The sequence below is a fragment of the Chionomys nivalis genome, chromosome 6 (genome assembly GCF_950005125.1).
Source record: "Chionomys nivalis chromosome 6, mChiNiv1.1, whole genome shotgun sequence".
Taxonomy (NCBI): Eukaryota; Metazoa; Chordata; class Mammalia; order Rodentia; family Cricetidae; genus Chionomys; species Chionomys nivalis.
In genome coordinates this window covers 99,945,470-99,964,864 of record NC_080091.1, presented here as the reverse complement: position 1 = coordinate 99,964,864, position 19,395 = coordinate 99,945,470, and the positions used below count along the sequence as shown (strand labels likewise).

Below are 19,395 nucleotides of genomic sequence, written 5' to 3'. Positions count from 1 at the left end.
ACACAGACAGCACAGCAGAGAGCGGTGGCAGAAACAGGAACACGGAGGAAGAAGAGAACTGAAAGCTGTCCTCTGACATTCAAAGCTGCACACTTACACACACACACATGTGCACACACATGCATGCACACACATGCATGTTCACACATGTACACACAAACATGCATGTGCATGCATACACACACACTCTAGATATTTTGCAGTTTTATGAGAAGGGTACGGTTTGGAGGTAAGCACCTGCTTGGATGCCTTAGGTCCTTGGTTTAAGCCTAAGTCACGTAAAAACAGAACAAAACAAAAATAAATATATGGTTCTGAAGTAAGTGTTTTGATATATATTGAAAGGTATTATAGAAAATAAGGAGTTAACTTAGTCAAACCTCAAGTATTTAAAATAAGAGTGCTCCACAACCAGCAAATACTGCTATTAATCTTGAACTGATAAAATGAAAATGGGTGTGGTGGCACACATCTTTAATCCTAGCCCTCGGGAGGCAGGGGAATGCACATCACTGTTGCACAAATTCTAATTCGTCTTAATAAATAAAAATCTGGAGTCAGGTATTAGGGATGACAGCTGAAAGATCAGAAAAGCATGCAGCCAGGCACTAGAGAGGCCTTTTCCCTCTACCAATGCTCGGACTGAAGGGGCGGTCGATTTTATCAGTTCAAGATTAATAGCTGTATCTGCTGGTTGTGGAGCACTCATCTTTTGAGTAATGGAGGTTTGACTAAGTTAACTCCTTATTTTCTATAAAACCTTTCAATATATATCAAAACACTTATTTCAGAACCATATATTTATTGTTGTTCTGTTCTGTTTTTATGAGACTCTCTACTAATTCTTAGACTGCATCCGAGCTTCCCTCTCCACCGCCTTCCTCTCTCTGCCCAGCCATACCTATCACTCCTGTCTCCACCTCCCTAGCGCTGGGTTTAAAGGCCTGTGACTCCCAAGTACTGAGATTAAAGGTGTGAGCCATCACCTCTGGGCTCTGCTCTCTTTGAGACTGGATCAATCTAGTGTAGCCCAGGGTGGCCTTGAACTCACAGAGATCCACCTGCCTTTGTCTCCTGAGTGCTGGGATTGAAGGTGTGTGCCACCACTGCCTGGCCTCTATGGCTAACTAGTGACTTAGCTCTGCACTCTGATCTTCAGCCAAGTTTTACTTGTTAGCTCACAAACAGAATATCTCTACACATCTCTGAGTTCGAGGCCAGCCTAGTCTACAGAGCAAGTTCTAAGACAGCCAAGGATACACAGAGAAATGCTTTCTTAAAAACAAACAAAAATAAACAAAAGTATTCTAGAAAGTAATACCACACTTATATCCTAAACATTTAAAAAAATATGATATGTAATAATCCAAATTTCAAATACATTTGAAAACTAAAAATCCCTTTCTGCAGTGAGACTGTTTCCGCACTGGTACACTGACTTTCCTGTATTATATATTCGTTAGGAAGTTCAGCACAAATACAATATTAAATTGCCTTTACTGTTGAAGACATTTATTAGTCAGTCCTTACATAGTAACTATAGTTGGTTACAGGGGTTTTTTCAAAAAACTGAAAACTTTAAAATACTTACTATGATCTTCTTACAGTCCTTCCCTCTGCATAGCTCCGTATAGGTTGAATACTGCACATACATGATCCAGCTTCCAACAAAAACCACCAACCAGGAAAAGAAAAGATACTTCACCCGCACGTAGGAGAGACGAGCCTGCAAATGAAGGACACAAAGGTCACTCATTCAGCAGCAAGCCGGCACTCGCTAGCTTAGAGAAGCTCAATACACATCTAGAACAAAGCGCATTTTCAAGGAACCCAAATAACACTGGTCTTAGAAAAGTAAGTTCCCTGGTCTTACCAAGGAAAAGGGAACAAAACACTCTTTAGGATATACCGTCTTTCAAATAGTACAGCGCACAGCGCTACTGAGACCAGGAAATGAGAGCTACAGTTGCTGTTTATTAGAAACTAACCAAACACTGTTGCAGACGAGAATTTAAAGGTCTTTATGACTAAACAAGTAACAATAAGATGTCTTAGCCAGCCAGTGGTGGCATACACCTTCAATCTCAGCACATGGAAGGCAGAGGCAGGTGCATCTCTGTGAGTTGATGGTCAGAGTGAGTTCCACAACAGCCAGGGCCACACAGAGAAACCCTGTCTTGAAAAACAAAGAAGAATGAGAACAAGAAGAACGGCTCAGCCAGGTATGATGGTGTGTACTTGTGAGCCCAGCACTTGGGAGGTGAAGCAGAGAGTCAGAAGTTCAAAGTCATCTTCGAGACACTGAGTTGCCAATCTAGACTTTGTAAGATTCTGTCCCCAAAAAGGAAAACAAACAAAAAGGGGAAACAAAAAGAAAATCATAAATCACTCCTCGCACGCCAACTAGGAAGCCACGCAATCGCAGCTGCTGGGGCCTTTCTGTGCCAGGCCAGAGCAAGCTGCTAATCTCCAAATGCGGCAGTTGGTCAACACCGCCTGGTATTTACTGTTCAGATCAAGAATTCCAGTGGTTTCATTTAATAAACAGTAGAACTGAGGTCTACAGAGAGAACTGAGCAGAATAAATTAAAAACGCTCACACACAATGAGAGCTAGTTTTGCCGTTACCGCCCCGAGCCAGTTTCTCACACTTGGGGAACAGTAGGGCACTGTCAGCACCACGAGCATGAAGAGAGATGAAAGAGCCAAGGTGCAGCAGACAGGAGTTCAGAGGGAAAGACCAAGGTCTGACACAGATCTGTCCTTGTGGGTTTCACGCACGGTGAAAACCCAGTACCAAAAGCTGGCACCCAGACATGGAGCACTAAATCTACAGAAAGCCTGAGAAAGCTTGGGAAAGAATAAAGCATGTTTTCTTGGTAGCAACAATTTCTCGGGTCTGCTCTGATTGCTAGAGGCAAGCAAGCACTCTAATGTAAGAGAGGCTTCCTGACTCAGCCTTAGCTGCAAAACCTTGCAGCTCTTTTAAGAGGTCCTGCCACGAAACACTTAAAAGGTATTGATAAAAGCTGACTGCATGCTTGTTTGTTTTCAGACGTAGCAGGAAAAAAGTTGTGCTGTTTTAAAACTCTGGCATTCTGGTCCGTCCTGCCAGGGCAAACTCTGACTCTGAGGCAGGAGGTCAGCTACAGAGAGAGCATTTGAGTGTTGTAGTTTGTTTGCTGGCAAGGACCTTGAAATGCCACAGAGTTGTGGTGATAAACATGGCTACAGCCGGTACCTCTGCCATGAGGCTGGAAAGCTAAGGAATGGGCTGGATTTAGCTGGCAAAGCCATGGTTTTAATCCTACCCATATTGCTCAGTAATTTAAAGACTCATGTGGTCAGAAAAAGAGAGATATACAGTAAAGAGAGATTCAAAGACAAAGAAAACTTTAAATGATTTACAGTGTGTTTAAAAATATATACAGGCTGAAAATTAAAGTTCTTAAAAGTAAAATAAGGAAGAAAGAGAGTAGTTGGGTGTGGTAGTACACACCTTTAATCCCAACACTTGGGAGGCAGAGGGAGACTGACCTCTGAGACTTCAAGGTGTGGTAGCATACGCCTTTAATCCCACTGTCTGGGAGGCAGAGACAGACCTGTGAATTCAAGGACAGCCTGGTCTAAAGAGTTATTCCAGGACGAAGATATACAGAAAATATAAAATAAAAGTAAACAAAATAGAGTTAAAATAAAGCTGCACAAAGATGGAAAATACACAGAGAATCTTGATACTGTATGCTATTATGCTCTCTTTGAATTGTTTTAATGCTGAGGAAGGAGCAACAGATGCTAAAAGATATTTGTTTATAAATGCTGCTGAACTAATCCAAGATAGATATTTTCAAAATACCTTGACTTCAGAATTTGGATCTAAGGATATGATACTTTGGAAAAGAGTTTCTTCTTTTGTTTTCACAGAGGATGAGATCCTGTGTATTGCTTCTATTCCAATATGGTATGGTGGACCACGCCCTCCTGAAGGGTTGCTGTGAATACCTTCAAAAAATTACTTCACTCGACTGCTGACTGAGATAAATCTAGCACACAGGTTATACCATGAAAGACCTAAATAACAGCGCCCCCATTCAGCAGGAAGCAGTTTGGAGAGAAAAAACTGCACCCATGTTCCCATATATTGTTTATAAATGTTCTTTTACATTCAAAGGGGGAGATGATATAGATGTGAATAATTTGCACTGATATGAATCTGATATTTTACTGATATTAATTTAAGGTCAATTTTATTATATGTATATGTATTTCTGATATTGATTAAGGTATTGTGATTGTGTAGTTCACTTAAAAATGTAATGTATATAGGTTGTTAATGGATAATTATCAATAATAGTCAAGCTTGTAGTCATGTTAGATTTTCTAGACATACATAGATATATTTTAGATAGGCATTCTTCATATCTTTCAAAGATTATAAAATATGGCATTTTAAATGTTTTAATAACTTAGGACTTTTCATGACAATGAGACACTCTGCTCCTGGCAGCACCAATCTACTTCAAGAGGAAGATGGGCATCGAAGAGGCTCCTTATGGAGTTTGATAGCCATTTGGGCAAGAAACTGCTCTTGCCTGGACTGTTGCATAAACTGGACACAAAGAACCCGCAGAGAGAGGACTGCTGAACTTGCCTAAAGGTGAGATGATCTTTCGGGGTTCCTTATTCATGAAAGAGTCTGCGAGACATTCTGCAGGACACAGCAGATAGTGACTGAACTGACTTTGAAATTTCCTGCTTCATGGAAATGTCTCTGGATACTATGGGCCTGAAGGCTGAAGATTGATGCCCCAACGGTACAAAGGAACTTTGGGTGACTGTACAGGCAGCAAGATGTCTCTGTCATTTCTAGAGTTTTGAAAATTGCTTACTTTTTGTTTGCTTAGGTAATATTGTATTCTTCTGGAGTCTTTGATGGAGTTGAAGAATAGATAGATAGTTATAGTTATAGTTTTCCATTGTTATGATAAAAGATAAAATAGATATAACTGTTTTGTTATATGTAATTTTGCTATGTTAAAGTTAAAGCCTTCCTTTTTTTGTTTAAACAGAAAAAGGGGAAGTGATGTGGGAATGTCATATCAATCTGTTGATTTCATTGGTTAAGTAATAAAGAAACTGCTTGGCCCTCATAGGTTAAAACATAGGTGGGTGGAGTAAACAGAACAGAATGCTAGGAGGAAGAGGAAGTGAGCTCAGACTCGACAGCTCTGCTCTCTGGAGCAGACGCCATGCTCCCCTCTCCCCGGCAGAAACAATAAAGCTCTAGCAATAAAGGCTAGAATCTTCCCGGTAAGCACACCTTGGGGTGCTACACACATGAATAGAAATGGGCCAAGCAGTGTTTAAAAGAATACAGTTTGTGTGTCATTATTTTGGGGCATAAGCTAGCCAGGCAGCCATGAGCCGGGCTGTGGGAAGAGGCCCACAGCTCCTACTACAAAAAGCCTGGGTAAAAATAATTCAGTTAGACGGTAGGTTTTTGGATCTTATTACTAAATGTAAAAGAGCTTATTTTATGTAGCTCTAGGTGAACTCATAAAAAGAAGTTAAACCACGTGCAGCACAATAGAACCAAGGGGTCCGTCTAAAAACCTTTTGTGATTACATGGCCCAACAGAAGTCTAATCACCAGCGATAGACCGGCATGGGCTAACATTATGAGACTCCACCAAGACTATAGATACTTGACTGCAAAGTAAGCACACTGTTGTGCCCAGAGCAAAAACTAAAATCCATCTCAAGTCACTGTGCGAGAGCCCAACAATGCTGTCCCTGGCTGCAGCCTTCTCTACCCTGCCAAAGAGAGGCCAGGATCTGGATCTGAGCAAAGCCTCTAGCTGCACCCACCGGTCACAGGAAACGGTGGAGACAGAGGTAGAATCTGAAGCAAGCGACAGTTTGAGGCTGTGGGAAACTCAGCAATACGAAGAAGTCATTTCTTCAACCACAAGAGGTAAAAAGCAAGAGAAGGAGAAACTTACAAATGGGAAAATACTGAAGCACAGCAAATGACTACAGATAACTATAATATAGAAATCTTTTTAGAGTTCTGACTCGAATGAAAAAAATGGTAAAACAAAAAAATAAGCTGGGTGGTGGTGGCGCACACCTTTAATCCCAGCACTTGGGAGACAGAGGCAGGTGGACCTCTGAGTTTGAGGCCAGGCTGGTCTACAGAGTGAGTTCCAGAACAGCCAGAGCTGCACAGAGAAATCCTGTCTCAAAAAAACCAAAACAACAACAACAACAACAAAAATCCGCCCCCCCCCCCAACCAAACCCCAAAGAACAAAGGAGGATACCAACAACACGGACAGACACGCTAACACCTAACACGGAAGGGGGAAGCTCACAGACCGCAACCTAGAGGAAGGCCTGCAGGCAATGCTGAGCAGGATAAATAGTCTTCCCCAGGGTCATCCGCAATACACATGTTCAACCCTGAAATCATATTCATACACATAACATTATACAGACGGGGCAGGCTATATTTGTATATTTATATTTAGGAATATATTATGTACGTGCATACAATTAAAGAAAAAGAGGTCATGAATTTGAGGGGGTGTACATGGGAAGAGCCGCTGGTAAGGGAAAAGGAAAATGGTAAAATTTTAATTAAAAAAAAAAAATAAAAAAATTTAATTTCAAAAAATACTAAAAAAAAAACAAAACAAAACAAAAACAAATTTGAAGGCCTGAATTGATGGAACATAATTTAATCCCAGAACCTGGGAGGCAGAGGCAGTCTGATCTCCGAGTTCAAGGCCAGTTTGGTCAACATGGAGAGTTCTAGACCAACAAGGGCTACACAGTGACAACCTGCCTCAAAACAAAACAAAATGAAACAAAGAGAAAACTGTATTTGTGACAAGCCAAAGTTTTTCCTTTTTCTACATTTTCTCAAGGAGAGAGAGAGAGAGAGAGAGAGAGAGAGAGAGAGAGAGAGAGAGAGAGAGAGAAAGAGAATTGATTTTCTACAACCACCATGTGGGTTCCAGGGATTGAATTCAGGTCCTTAGTTTGGCAACGGGCACCTGTACTAGCTAAGCCATTCTGCCAGTGTGCTCTCCCTCCCTCCCTTCCCCCTCTTCTATTCTAATGTTTTCAGTGATGGGGATCAGACCCGGGATTCTGTGTTTCCTAGACAAGCATTCTACCACCAGACTAACCTCCAGACCCCAAAGAACCACCAATACTTGTGAGACAACTGTAACCTGAAGAATGACAGAATACCCATGAAGTGAAAAGATGGCTCTGGGGTAGCAGTACTCTGCTCTTCTCTCTCCATGAGCTGTATCTTCCCACACACCCTGGCATATGTTCAAGCTGAAGAACACCCCAGGAGCTGAGGTAGCCCATGAGTGCTTCACACACACAAAAGGTCAAGCACGTTGTAGAGGAAGTCAGATTAATGATATCCCCAGCAGGGTTATAGACATCATGACCTAAGAAGCAAAACACATCTTTATCCAGCATGCTATGGAAAATTGCTTATTAAGTATACAAAGTGGTACAATGACCTTAATATCTGCAGATCTGCAGCCTCCCACTGTAAAATGATGACTGAAGGAAGAAACACTATAAATTACACCTCTGTTAACTAATTTTATTTTCCCCAGGTATAACAGCTACCTAGACAATCTACCTTTGATTAGGAAATACAGTCTGAAATTTTTGTTTATGCTCAACTGTTTGGAGTTACGTCCTAGCAGGTTTTTATTGTGCTGATTTTGTTCTTAGCTCCTAATGAAACACTGCTTTATTCCAAACTATGCTCCTGTAAAGCAAAACAGTCTTAGGAAACACACAGGACAGCGATTCCCAACTGTGTCAGTATGGCCCCCTAGCAAGGCACTTGGCAACATCTGAAGACATTCGGTCTCAGACTGTGGTTTGCTGCTGATCTCTCATGAGTAGTATCCAGAGACATATTTAAACACGCTAGTATGGATACTAATTTCTTCCCTGTGGTGGTTTGAGAGTGACGCTATTAGGAGGTGTGGCTTTGTTGGAGCAGGTGTGGCCTTGTCTCAGAGTATGTTGCTGTGGGAGTGGGCTTTGAGGTCTCCTTTGCTCAAGCTACTCTTGTTGTGGGGAGCTGCGGGCTGTGTTCCTGCCGCCCCAGCTCCTGGTAGCCTGGCTAGCTTATGCCCCAAAATAACGACACACAAACTGTATTCTTTTAAACACTGCTTAGACCATTAGCTCTAGCCCTTACTGGCTAATTCTCATATCCCGATCAACCCATCTCTAATAATCTGTGTAGCACTAGTCTTACCGGGAAAGATTCAGCATGTCTGACCTGGCGGCTGGCTGCATCGCATCTGGCCCAGAGAGGAGAGGAAATGGCATCTGAGCTCACTTCCTCTTCCTCCCAGCATTCTGTTCTGTTTACTCACCCACCTATGTTCTAACCTATGAGGGCCAAGCAGTTAATTTATTTTTTAACCAATGACCTTCCTCCATCATACTCTCACTATGACACAGTTGCTCCTGCTGCCTGCAGATTAAGATGCAGAACTCTCAGTTCCTTCTCCAGCACCATGTCTGCTAGCCTGCCACCATGACCTACCACAATGATAATGGGCTAAACCTCTGAAACTGTAAGTGAGCCCCAATTAAATGTTTTCCTTTATAAGAGATGCTGTAGTCATGGTTTTTCTTCACAGCAATAGAAACCCTAACTAAGACACTCCCCCAAGCATCACCCAGCCCAAGATGTCGAATTTGTATGACACTATCATTTTATTTTCAATTAGCCTTTAATGCAGAAATTATTACTAATTTAAGGTTATGTGATATCTGTCTGGGAATGACAGACCAATTGGTAAGAATAATCATCAATCTTTTATTGTAAATACAAGTCACTGAAGATGGAAAATATGCACTTGATAAACAACCTTTCTCTGTCAACCCCACACTGGAGAATAGTGGTGTAGGTGGGCACAAAGCCAAAGGGTATCCCCAGCAAGTCTGTAATCCTAGCACTGGAGAGGTAAAGGCAGGAAGAACAGAAGTTCAAAGCAAAAGTCAGCTAGCTATGTAGCAAGTTTGGGACCAGCCTGGGGGACATGACATCTGTCTCAAAGGCAAGGGGCTAGAAAGATGGCTCAGAGGTTAAGAGAACTGGCTGCTCTCCAGATGACCCAAGTTCAAGTCCCAGGACCCACACAGTGAGCAACAACCATCTGTAACTCCAGTTGTCTGGGATCCAACAACCTTTTCTGACCTTTGCAGGCACTGTGTGCAAGTGGTGTGCAGATGTGTGTGGGTAAAACACTCATCCACATAAAAGAAATATGAAGCAGGGGGTGGGGTGGGGGGAGGCTTCCCACCAAGCCTGCCCCTGACCTGAGTTCAAGCCCTAGAACCCATACTACAGAAAGAGAAAATGTGCTCCCTGCCACAAGCCATTTTATGGCCTCCACACAGATGGCATGTCTGAGTGGGACATGCACATACAATAGTTTCACCCTGTAAACATTTGTTTTTTTGTACTTGTTTAATAAAATGATGATTGGTCAGTAACCAGGCAGGAAGTAGAGGCAGGGCAATGAGAACAGGAGAATTCTGGGAAGAGGATTCTGCAGTCTACAGTCGTGACCCAGACGCAGAGGAAGCAAAATGTGACTGCCTCACTGAATAAGGAACGGAGCCACATGGCTAGCATAGACAAGAATAATGGGTTAATGTATGATGTTAATAAAAAGAGCCTGAGACACTAGTCCAATCAGCTTTTTATTAAACAAGTACAAGAAACAAATGTTTGGGCTGGAGAGATGGCTCAGAGGTTAAGAGCACTAATTGCTCTTCCAGAGGTCCTGAGTTCAATTCCCTGCAACCACATGGTGACTCACAACCATCTGTAATGAAATCTGGTGCCCTCTTCTAGCCTGTGGGCATACATGCAGACAGAACACTGTAAAAATAAATAAATCTTTTTTAAAAAAAAGAAACAAATGTTTACAGGGTAAAAACATTGTCCCACAGCAATGATGGAGAGATGGCTCAGCAGCTAAGAGCACTGATTGGTCTTCCAGAGGACCTGGGTTCAATTCTAGTACCCACATGGCAGCTAAAACAACTGTCCATTATTCCAGTGATCTGACATCCTCACACCAATGCACATAAAATAAAACAAAAAACAGTAACAAAAACAACAATAAAAATATACATAGCCACAAAATTCCCACAATACCCAACTTTGTTACTCTGTGGGAGGGGATTTTCCTGACTTAAGGCACAAGGACAGTGCAGAAGCAATTCACTCAACTTAAGAGTCTGGTGGGTTAGCGCCCATCAAGAATGCTGGGGGAGCGACAGGGAAACAAAAGATGGCATGGCCTCCTCATGGAGATCTCCATTCTACTTTTTCCATTTGTGAAGCAACCTTATCACCTTCCAGTGCTCAGTGGGGTCCTGGGCTGTCATTCTGTCTGCATCGGTGTCTGCACAGCCTCTGTCCACATATTCGTACCAGAATTAGAATGGCTCTCGAGTTATACATGAGGTCAGCCTTGCACATGTCAGTGAGGGTTAGAGATGATGTCAGCTTTCAGCTCTTTACTGCTGTCTAGCGTAGGAGGGTCTCTCAGACTCACATAGGAAATCGACAGTAGGACAGAGCAGGGGACTGGGGTCTACTCGTACACACAGATGGAGCCGAGTGAGGGTTCTCTATAGAGAGCTCTCCCATATGCACCTCCATTTTGACTCAACACAAACATCTTTTATCACTCTTGCTCTTTAACAAATTTTCAACACTGTTTCACAGGGTTGTTAGTAGTAGCAGCAGGGGCGGTGTGGGAGCATGCATAAAGACAGGGTAATTAAATGGGCTTAAATCGCACTACAGTGCTATTATTATTGAATTTTATTTTTTCAAATAGATCCAAATCTACCTTTTAATTATAAAAATTGCAAAAACTCACTGTAAAAAAATGAACATTTTGCTGGGCAGTGGTAGTGCACATCTTTAATCCCGGAACTCGGGAGGCAGAGGCAGGCGGATCTCTGTGAGTTCGAGGCCAGCCTGGTCTACAAGAGCTAGTTCCAGGACAGGCTCCAAAGCTACAGAGAAACCCTGTCTTGGAAAAAGAAGTTATAAAGTAACAAAAGAAGGGGAAAGTGAGTCTTCCTGCTTGGGGGGGGGGGGTGACTAAAGCATACTTCTCCTGAATTTGAATTTATCTAAGTGTAAAATGTATTTGATGATCAAAGTCTCGTGGAGATTCTCATGGCTGTTAGAAGGAAGGAGATTCGAACGGAGGGTGCTGGTAATGTAAGACTGAGGATAATAAATGGGCTGTGCTCTCCTTGAGGAAAGAGCACACGTGGTGTTTCTGAGAGTAAGAGACAGAGGAGATAACAGTTCCAGTGCGCTCTGAGAGTAGCTTAACAGAAACACAGAAAAGTCCTCCCCCCCCCCTTTTTCTGAGATGAGGTCTCACTTTGTTACCCAGTCCAAACTGGTCTGGAACTGGCAATTCTTGAGCATCAGTTTCCCAGGTGTCTCAGGTGCTGGGTTTGTAAGAACAGCCCAGCATGTCCATCTGCAGTCAAGAGCAGAGAGAAAAGGGCCATTCTGCCTGTGCTTCTGCTGATGTAGGTAACTTTCTTCATGCGGTGTGGGGCCTAGCCCATGAAATGGTACAACCCACAAGCTGGGTCTTCCAACACCAAGTAACAATGAAACAATCCCCACAGACATGCCCAAGGACAACCTGATCTAGATAATTTCCCATTAAAACTCTCCTCAGTTATTTCTAGGTTGTATCAAGCAGACTGCTAAAATGACCCAGTTCACCCTGACCTTAGAGGAGCCATTCTTTTACATATATGTAGGTGGTAATTAGGATACATAGGAAGTCACTGATAAAATTGATTTAACATCAACCTTAAAATAAAAAAAAATATGAGACAATTCAGCACAAAATTCTCATCTGAAGGAAGACTACCATCAATCAAAATGATGTATTATTGAGCCAACTCTACTGTGGCACAAACGGCATAAGGGGCCACTCTGAGACTCTGCGTGAGACATAGGTCTTTCCTTCCAGACAGGATATAAGAACATAATTACAAAAGCACATACTAAAAACCATGTTCAGGACAGGATCTCTACAGAAACTGTGTAGCTGGAGGTGACAGAGGGGATGGTCACTGAATTCAGCCTTAGATGGTTAACTTTGAATGAAGGGGACAATTTGTGGTAAGGGCTAAGTGTCTTCCCAGGAAAGAGCTGTACTCCCAGGGAGAAAACTCTAGCACAAAGCCAGGAATAAAGATGGTGGGTTGGTGTTGGAGCGGTAAAACAATAACGCTGCTTAAACCGACCAGCAAAAGAACCAGGCTGAGAGCCCAGGCTCACAACACATCGTGCATCTGAGCACGGGAGTGGCAGCTACAAAGTAGCCAGGCTGTAAAGGAAGGAAGGGGTGTAGGGCGCCGTGACTGAGAGAAAAACATTCACAGAACACAAAGCAGCCTGGAGAACTGGAAGACAGATCTGAGCCATTCCTGGAAGGGTTTAGAGGAAGCCAGAGTTTCACTACCGGGGAACTAATGATGACTTGCTATTGTTACGGATACTTTTAAAAAACAATTTTTGAAAAAATCCCAGGTTGCTTGTCCTAAATTGCCTAAGAATAGAATGAGGCACTATTTCGGTCCTCAAGAGCCTCACAATTATGTTGAGAAAGCAGTTCTGTGTTCTAGTTTTTAAGTGCTACAGAAAAACACTCTAGGCTGATAAATTGTAAAATTTCCAGGAAAGAAGACAATTTCTTCCCTGAAAAAGAGCATGGAAGAAAAATGATATTCTCAAAGATGAGCATGTCAGATTAAATTTAGCAGACATACACAGAAAATATAATGTGCAAAAGCTAAACAAAAACCTTGAAGTTAGGTAGGGTTGTGTGAGGTGAGGGAGGGTGGTGTGAGGTGAGGGAGGGTGTTGTGAGGTGAGGGAGGGTGTTGTGAGGTGAGGGAGGGTGTTGTGAGGTGAGGGAGGGTGGTGTGAGGTGAGGGAGGGTGGTGTGAGGTGAGGGAGGGTGGTGTGAGGTGAGGGAGGGTGTTGTGAGGTGAGGGAGGGTGTTGTGAGGTGAGGGAGGGTGTTGTGAGGTGAGGGAGGGTGGTGTGAGGTGAGGGAGGGTGGTGTGAGGTGAGGGAGGGTGGTGTGAGGTGAGGGAGGGTGGTGTGAGGTGAGGGAGGGTGGTATACACGTGGGAGGGGTAATACGAAGACAAACTGCTATACTTTTTGCTTTTTTTTATTCTGAGACAGGGTTTCTCTGTGTAGCCCTCTGTAGACCAGGCTGGCCTGGAACTCACAGAGATCCTCCTGCCTCTGTTTCCCGAGTGCTGGGATTAAAGGCGTGTGCCACCACTGCCCAGTTCAAGCTGCTATACTTTAAGTGCCCTTGAGGATAGAACAGCAGCTCTAAGAAAACAGATTCCTGAGGAGGTATTGCCTTGAGCATGACGTCTCAAGGGTGACAGCAGTCTAGAAAGGATAGTTCCTCGGGGCTGGGCAGAAAATAAAAACAAAATCCAGAGTTAAGAGATGATTCCTGATCAGGAGTTGTACATAAAGGAAACTCCTGGTGCCACCTGTAATTGAAGGCACCATTAAAGGTCCCAGCCTGCACAAGGTCATATGCTCCCCCATAAAGGTACATTTTAAAAAGTGTATCTTTATTCATGTAATATATGTTGATACAGGCACATGTGTGTAGGGTACCCACGGAGACCAGAAAAGGGTGCTGGATCCCCTGCAGCAGACAATGTTGTGAACCTGCCCAACATGGGTTCTGGGAACACACTTAGTCTTAACTGATGGGTAACCACCCAGCACCAGGAGAGCATTTTAGTGGACATTTATGTAACCCAGTGTTGACAGGAACCACACACCTGCCCAGAGTCATCAAGACTTCCAGATTTCTGCTTTTTCTCCAGACACCTACAGAGAAAAGGTACTGGATGGGCTAGCGGGGACTCGGTAGGTATGGCGACCCGGTCAACTTCAAGTGGGGTAGTGACTGAGGACTGCAGGAAGTCATCTATTAAAAGCACAAGGCAGAGAAAGACTCTGAGCAAGTGATCTATAAAATGCTCAAGGCAAGGAACAGAGTTCTACTCTGAGTTGCCAGAGAACAACTGATTATAGCATCACAAGGCTTGCCGGTCACCAGCCTGTGCTTCCATTACAAGCCGGCTGGCAGGTCACTGCAGAGGAACAGTAAGTAAGCTCTCATGTTCATCTTGCCTATTTGGGAAACACAACTTAAGTCAGGGGCTGGTGTGACACTGCGGCACACGCCTAGGAAGCTCAAGGCCCTCAGTATGATTCCATCATCCTCACCACCATCCCATAAAAAAATAAAGCAGAAAAAACATTTCAAACCTAAAGAGACTAATGTTTATCATTGGGGACTGAGCATGGTAGCTGTAAGTCCAGCACTTGGGGGAGAAAGGAAGCGGTGAGGCTCAGGGATGCCTCCGTAGTCCAGAGCACTTGGCGCTCTTGAGAAAGGCTCGGGTCTAGTTAGTTCTCAGTACCACACGGTGGCTTACAGCATCTGTACTTCCAGTTTCAGAAGATCTAACATCTTCTTCTGACCTCCATGGGCACTGTGCTATGTGGCAAACATATGCATTCATACACATGAAATTTAAAAATTAAATTAAAAAAGATAAAGATTTTTTTTAAAAAAAAAATAAAAAAGGAAGAGCCCAGCTGGGTTATGAAGAACCTGTCACAAAAGGAAAAAAATTAATATGGTAGTGTTTTTAATATTCCCTTTTATGTTGTTTAGCTATTGCTATCACTTTTTAAATATTTTCAGTTTAGCTAATAGAAGCTTAACATTTGGCTCTCACATATTCCACTATTTTATATGTTCTTTTTGCTTAGTAATGATATTTTCATCATCTTCCTTTATCCATAGATTTTTCATTAAAAAAATTTAATGTAATTTTAAAAGCTCAAAGATACAAGAAAGTTAATTTAAAAAAAAAAAAAACTGGGTCTCTCTATGTCGCTCTGGCTGTCCTAAAACTTGTTATGTAGACCAAACTGGCTTTGACCCACAGAGATGAAGATCCTCTTGCCTCTGCCTCCCGAGACATTTAAAACTATTTCCTTTCAGTGTTTTTTGTTTGTTTTTAAACTTTTTCTTTCTGTTTGTTTTGTTTAACATGGCTCTACTATGCTCTCACTTAATGGAACTTCTGAATCTGTGGTTAGCAGGCCTGAGGGAGCGGATTTTCCAGATGACTTGTTTGTGCCTAATTATAAAATGAGGTCCCAGGTGAACAACCAACCAGGAGGAAACTGCACTTGAATTTAACCTGGATGCCAATTTGGTAAACACTTCTGCAGATTCATCGGTTCAACTCTGTGGCTCGGCAAATGTTTACTAAGAATTTGATGGGGCCAGGCAATGGTGGCGCGCGCCTTTAATGCCAGCATTTGGGAGACAGAGGCAGGCAGATCTCTGTGAGTGTGAGGACAGCCTGGGCTATGAAGAGAGTTCCAGGACAGCCAGGGCTTCACAGAGAAACCCTGTCTTGAAAAACAAAACAAACTAAAAATAAAACAAAAAAGAGCTCGATGGCTCTCCCCCTCCTGGCAGTCCTTCTGAAGTCCGTAGCTCTTTCCCAACACGGACTCTATTCTTAGGTTCATCCTCAGCTGTGTCTCAGTCAACTACGCTTCTTTGTTTGTTTTACTGTCCGCAAAAACGCAGCTACATGCCATAGTCTTTAGTCATAACCTTTCAGCCTCACAACTCTTTTTTTTTTTTTAAGATTTTAATTCATTTTATGTGCACTGGTGTTCTGCCTGCATGTGTGTCTGTGTGAGGGTGTCAGATCCTCTGGAACTGGAGCCACAGACAGTTGTGAGCTGCCATGTGGGTGCTGGGAATTGAACCTGGGTCCTCTGGAAGAGCAGTCAGTGCTCTCACCCACTGAGCCATCTCAATAGCCCGTCTGTAAGTTTTATAGGTTCCATGCTGTTATGTGAGCTCTCGTTTGTGGATAGGAAACATCTGGACAGAGCAGGTGCCAGTGGTGCATTTGGGCCACTGCAGGCCTGACCTGCACCGCATGTGAAGGGGGACTCTGCTCTAATCCACAGCTGGATGGTGAATGAGCACAACTTCAATACATAAGAATTAGTTCCAGGGCTTGGTGAAATGGCTCAGCAGTCAGGAGCACTGTCTGCTCTTCCAGAGGACCTGGGTTCAATTTCCAGCACACGCATGACAGATCACTTTAGTTCCAGGTATGTCTCACACAGACATACATGTAGGCAAAACACGAAAGTATATACAATAAAAATAAATAAATTTAAGAAAAAGGGCAGGCGTTGGTGGCAAACACCTTTAATCACATCATTTGGGAGGCAGAGGCAAGTGGATCTCTGAGTTAGAGGCCAGCCTGGTCTACAGAAGGAGTTCTAGGACAGCCAGGGCTACACAGAGAAACCCTGTCTCAAAAAAAGAAGAAAGAAAAAAAGAACTTGTCCTAAACAAAACAAACAAAAAACCTCTTGTAAGCAGCAGTATGGTGTCTGAAATGTTTCTGAGTAACAGAGAAGCTTGTATCTAATTGACTTCAACAGAAAGAGACTTTATGGATCAAATTCCGTCCTACTATAGGCTTTATTCTTCTTTTGATTACAGAAAGCTTCAAACCCATATAAAGTACAAAGAGTGGTACAATGAGTCCCTGTGTGCCAACCGCCCAGCTTTAAAAACTTACCAAGATTCAGGCATTTGGTACCATTTTTGCCTTCCTGTCCCCTGTCCCTCCTCCCCTTGATGTTTTCTTGTGTTTATCTGCTGGAGGCAGGGGCTCACCCTAAGCCCATACTGGCCCGAAACTGGTGCCAGTCTCCTTCCTGCCTCAGCCTCTCCGTGCTGGGATTGCAGGCATGTGCCTCTGTGAAATAATCCTTCCGTACACCGTGAATATAATTATTCTCGTTAGTTAATAGAGGGCTGACTGAGGCACAAGCAGGACAGCCAAACTGAGAAGGCTGGGAGAAAGAAGGGGCAGAGCGAACTGGGCATGCTATACTGAGAAAAGTTCCAAGAAACATGGCAAAGCATAGATAAGAAATATGGGTTAATTTAAATGCAAGAGTTAGCGGTCGGGCAGTGGTGGCTCATGGCTGGGCGGTGGTGATGCACACCTTTAATCCCAGCACTCAGAAGGCAGATCTCTGTGAGTTTGAGGCCAGCCTGGTCTATAAGAGCTAGTTCCAGGACAGACTCCAAAGCTACAGAGAAACCCTGTCTTGAAAAACCAAAGGGAGGGGGGGGGGGTAGGGGAACAAAGAGCTACCTAGTAACAAGCCTGAGCTATCAGCCAAGCATTTGTAATTAATGTTAAGCCTTTGTATCAGTTATCTGAGAACTGGTTGGTGGGACAGGAACTCTCGATAATAAGTGGTGCCCAGCATTCAGGTCCACATACATCCACATAAAGCCTGAAAAAGCTTTTCAAAAAGTTCTAAACATAAAACAGAGCCATACGCAACTTCCTAGTCCCATGTCTCTCATGGCTGTGGTACAATGGGCTAAGCTGCAGAGTGGGTTCTCACAGGTCTCACAAGGCCACAGTACAGACAGGCATCTCAAGCTGCACTGCACAGTGGGTTTAGGGTTTTGCTCATGCAGACAAAAAAGCTTTCAAATATGCAGTAAAGACAGATTCAGATGGAAAAAAAAAACCCTAAACAGGTTACAGTGTGTTTAAAAATATACATAGGCTTGGGAGAGAAGGAATAAACAGTCATAAAAATGAAATGTGTAGTTTTAAAATAATAAAATAAAGTCCTTAAAAAGAGAGTAAAGTAATATAAAAAAGCCACATAAAGATAGAAAATACACAGAGTCTGGATACTGTATGTTATTGTGCTGTCTTTGAAATTTTTGACTGCGAAGGAAGGAGCAACAGCTGCTAAGAGACATTTGATTATCAATGCTGATGGATTAATTCAACCTATATATTTTTTAAAAATGTCTTGACTTCAAAATGGAAGTCAAAATATATTTTACTTTAGGGAAGAGATTATGCTTTTATTTCCACAGGAAATGAGAGGTTATAGATTTGTTCAAGGTTAAAGATGATCAGGTTTGATAAAGGAAGACCCCCTGAAATCCTAACCCCAGACATAAAGAAATAAACCTAGAAAAACTACAAAACACGTGGGCTGGAGAGACGGCTCAGTGATTAAGAGCATTGACTGCTCTTTCAGAGAACCTGAGTTCAATTCCCAGCACCCACATGGCAGCTCACAACTGTCTATAACTCCAAGATCTGACACCCTCATACATACATGAAGGCAATACACCAATGCACATAAAATAAATAAATTTAGCCGGGCGGTGGTGGCGCACGCCTTTAATCCCAGCACTTGGGAGGCAGAGGCAGGCGGATCTCTGTGAGTTCGAGACCAGCCTGGTCTACAAGAGCTAGTTCCAGGACAGGCTCCAAAACCACAGAGAAACCCTGTCTCGAAAAAAACCAAAAAATAAATAAATAAATAAATAAATAAATAAATAAATTTTAAAAACTATAAAACATGTATATTTTACCTGCTCAAACATAAAACAAAAAAATCATCTTTGGCTGATGTGCACAGTCTATACTTGTATTAATACAGATATACATTTACCCTCAAAAGTTTATATTTTCAGGGAACAGACGCCAATAAAAACAGATGGCCCAGGTAATCCAGCCTTACAGAATACTACGGCCAAGACTTAACCAATATCCTAAATTTTCTCAAGGTTCAAAGATAACAGCACCCACAAAGGATAGTCTGGAGAATGATAGTCAGTCACATTCTCAAAAAATGGATTATGAATATTTATCATTTAAGGAGGGTTGGTTATAAGTTGTTATTGGTAGTAATAAAAAAACTAAACAGCCGGGCAGTGGTGGCGCACGCCTTTAATCCCAGCACTCGGGAGGCAGAGGCAGGTGAATCTCTGTGAGTTCGAGACCAGCCTGGTCTACAAGAGCTAGTTCCAGGACAGGCTCCAAAGCCACAGAGAAACCCTGTCTCGAAAAACCAAAAAAAAAAAAAAAAAAAAAAAAAAAAAAAAAAAAAAAAAAACTAAACAACAAAGTTTCACTCTGCCATGCTCCCCACCATGGCGATACTGGACAACCTAAAACTGTAAGCAAGCTCCCAGTTAAATGCTTTCCCTTATAAAAAAAAAAAAAAAAAGTTTAATTTATAGTTTTCTTCCTTCCTTCCTTCCTTTCATTTTTTTTTTTTTTTTTTCCGAGACAAGGTTTCTCTGTGTAACAGTCCTTGCTGTCCTGGAACTCTCATTTTAGGTCAGATTGGCCTA

General features: G+C 42.7%; 1 protein-coding gene across 1 annotated transcript in view; it reads right to left on the bottom strand.

Moving 5' to 3' along the window:
• The window catches only part of Dipk1a (divergent protein kinase domain 1A), a 73,935-nt gene that overhangs the window by 17,214 nt on the left and 37,326 nt on the right, over positions 1-19,395 (bottom strand). The window contains exon 2 of the mRNA XM_057771411.1: positions 1,592-1,726. Within this exon, the coding sequence (XP_057627394.1) occupies positions 1,592-1,726 (135 nt within the window). The remainder of the gene's footprint in view (positions 1-1,591; positions 1,727-19,395) is intronic.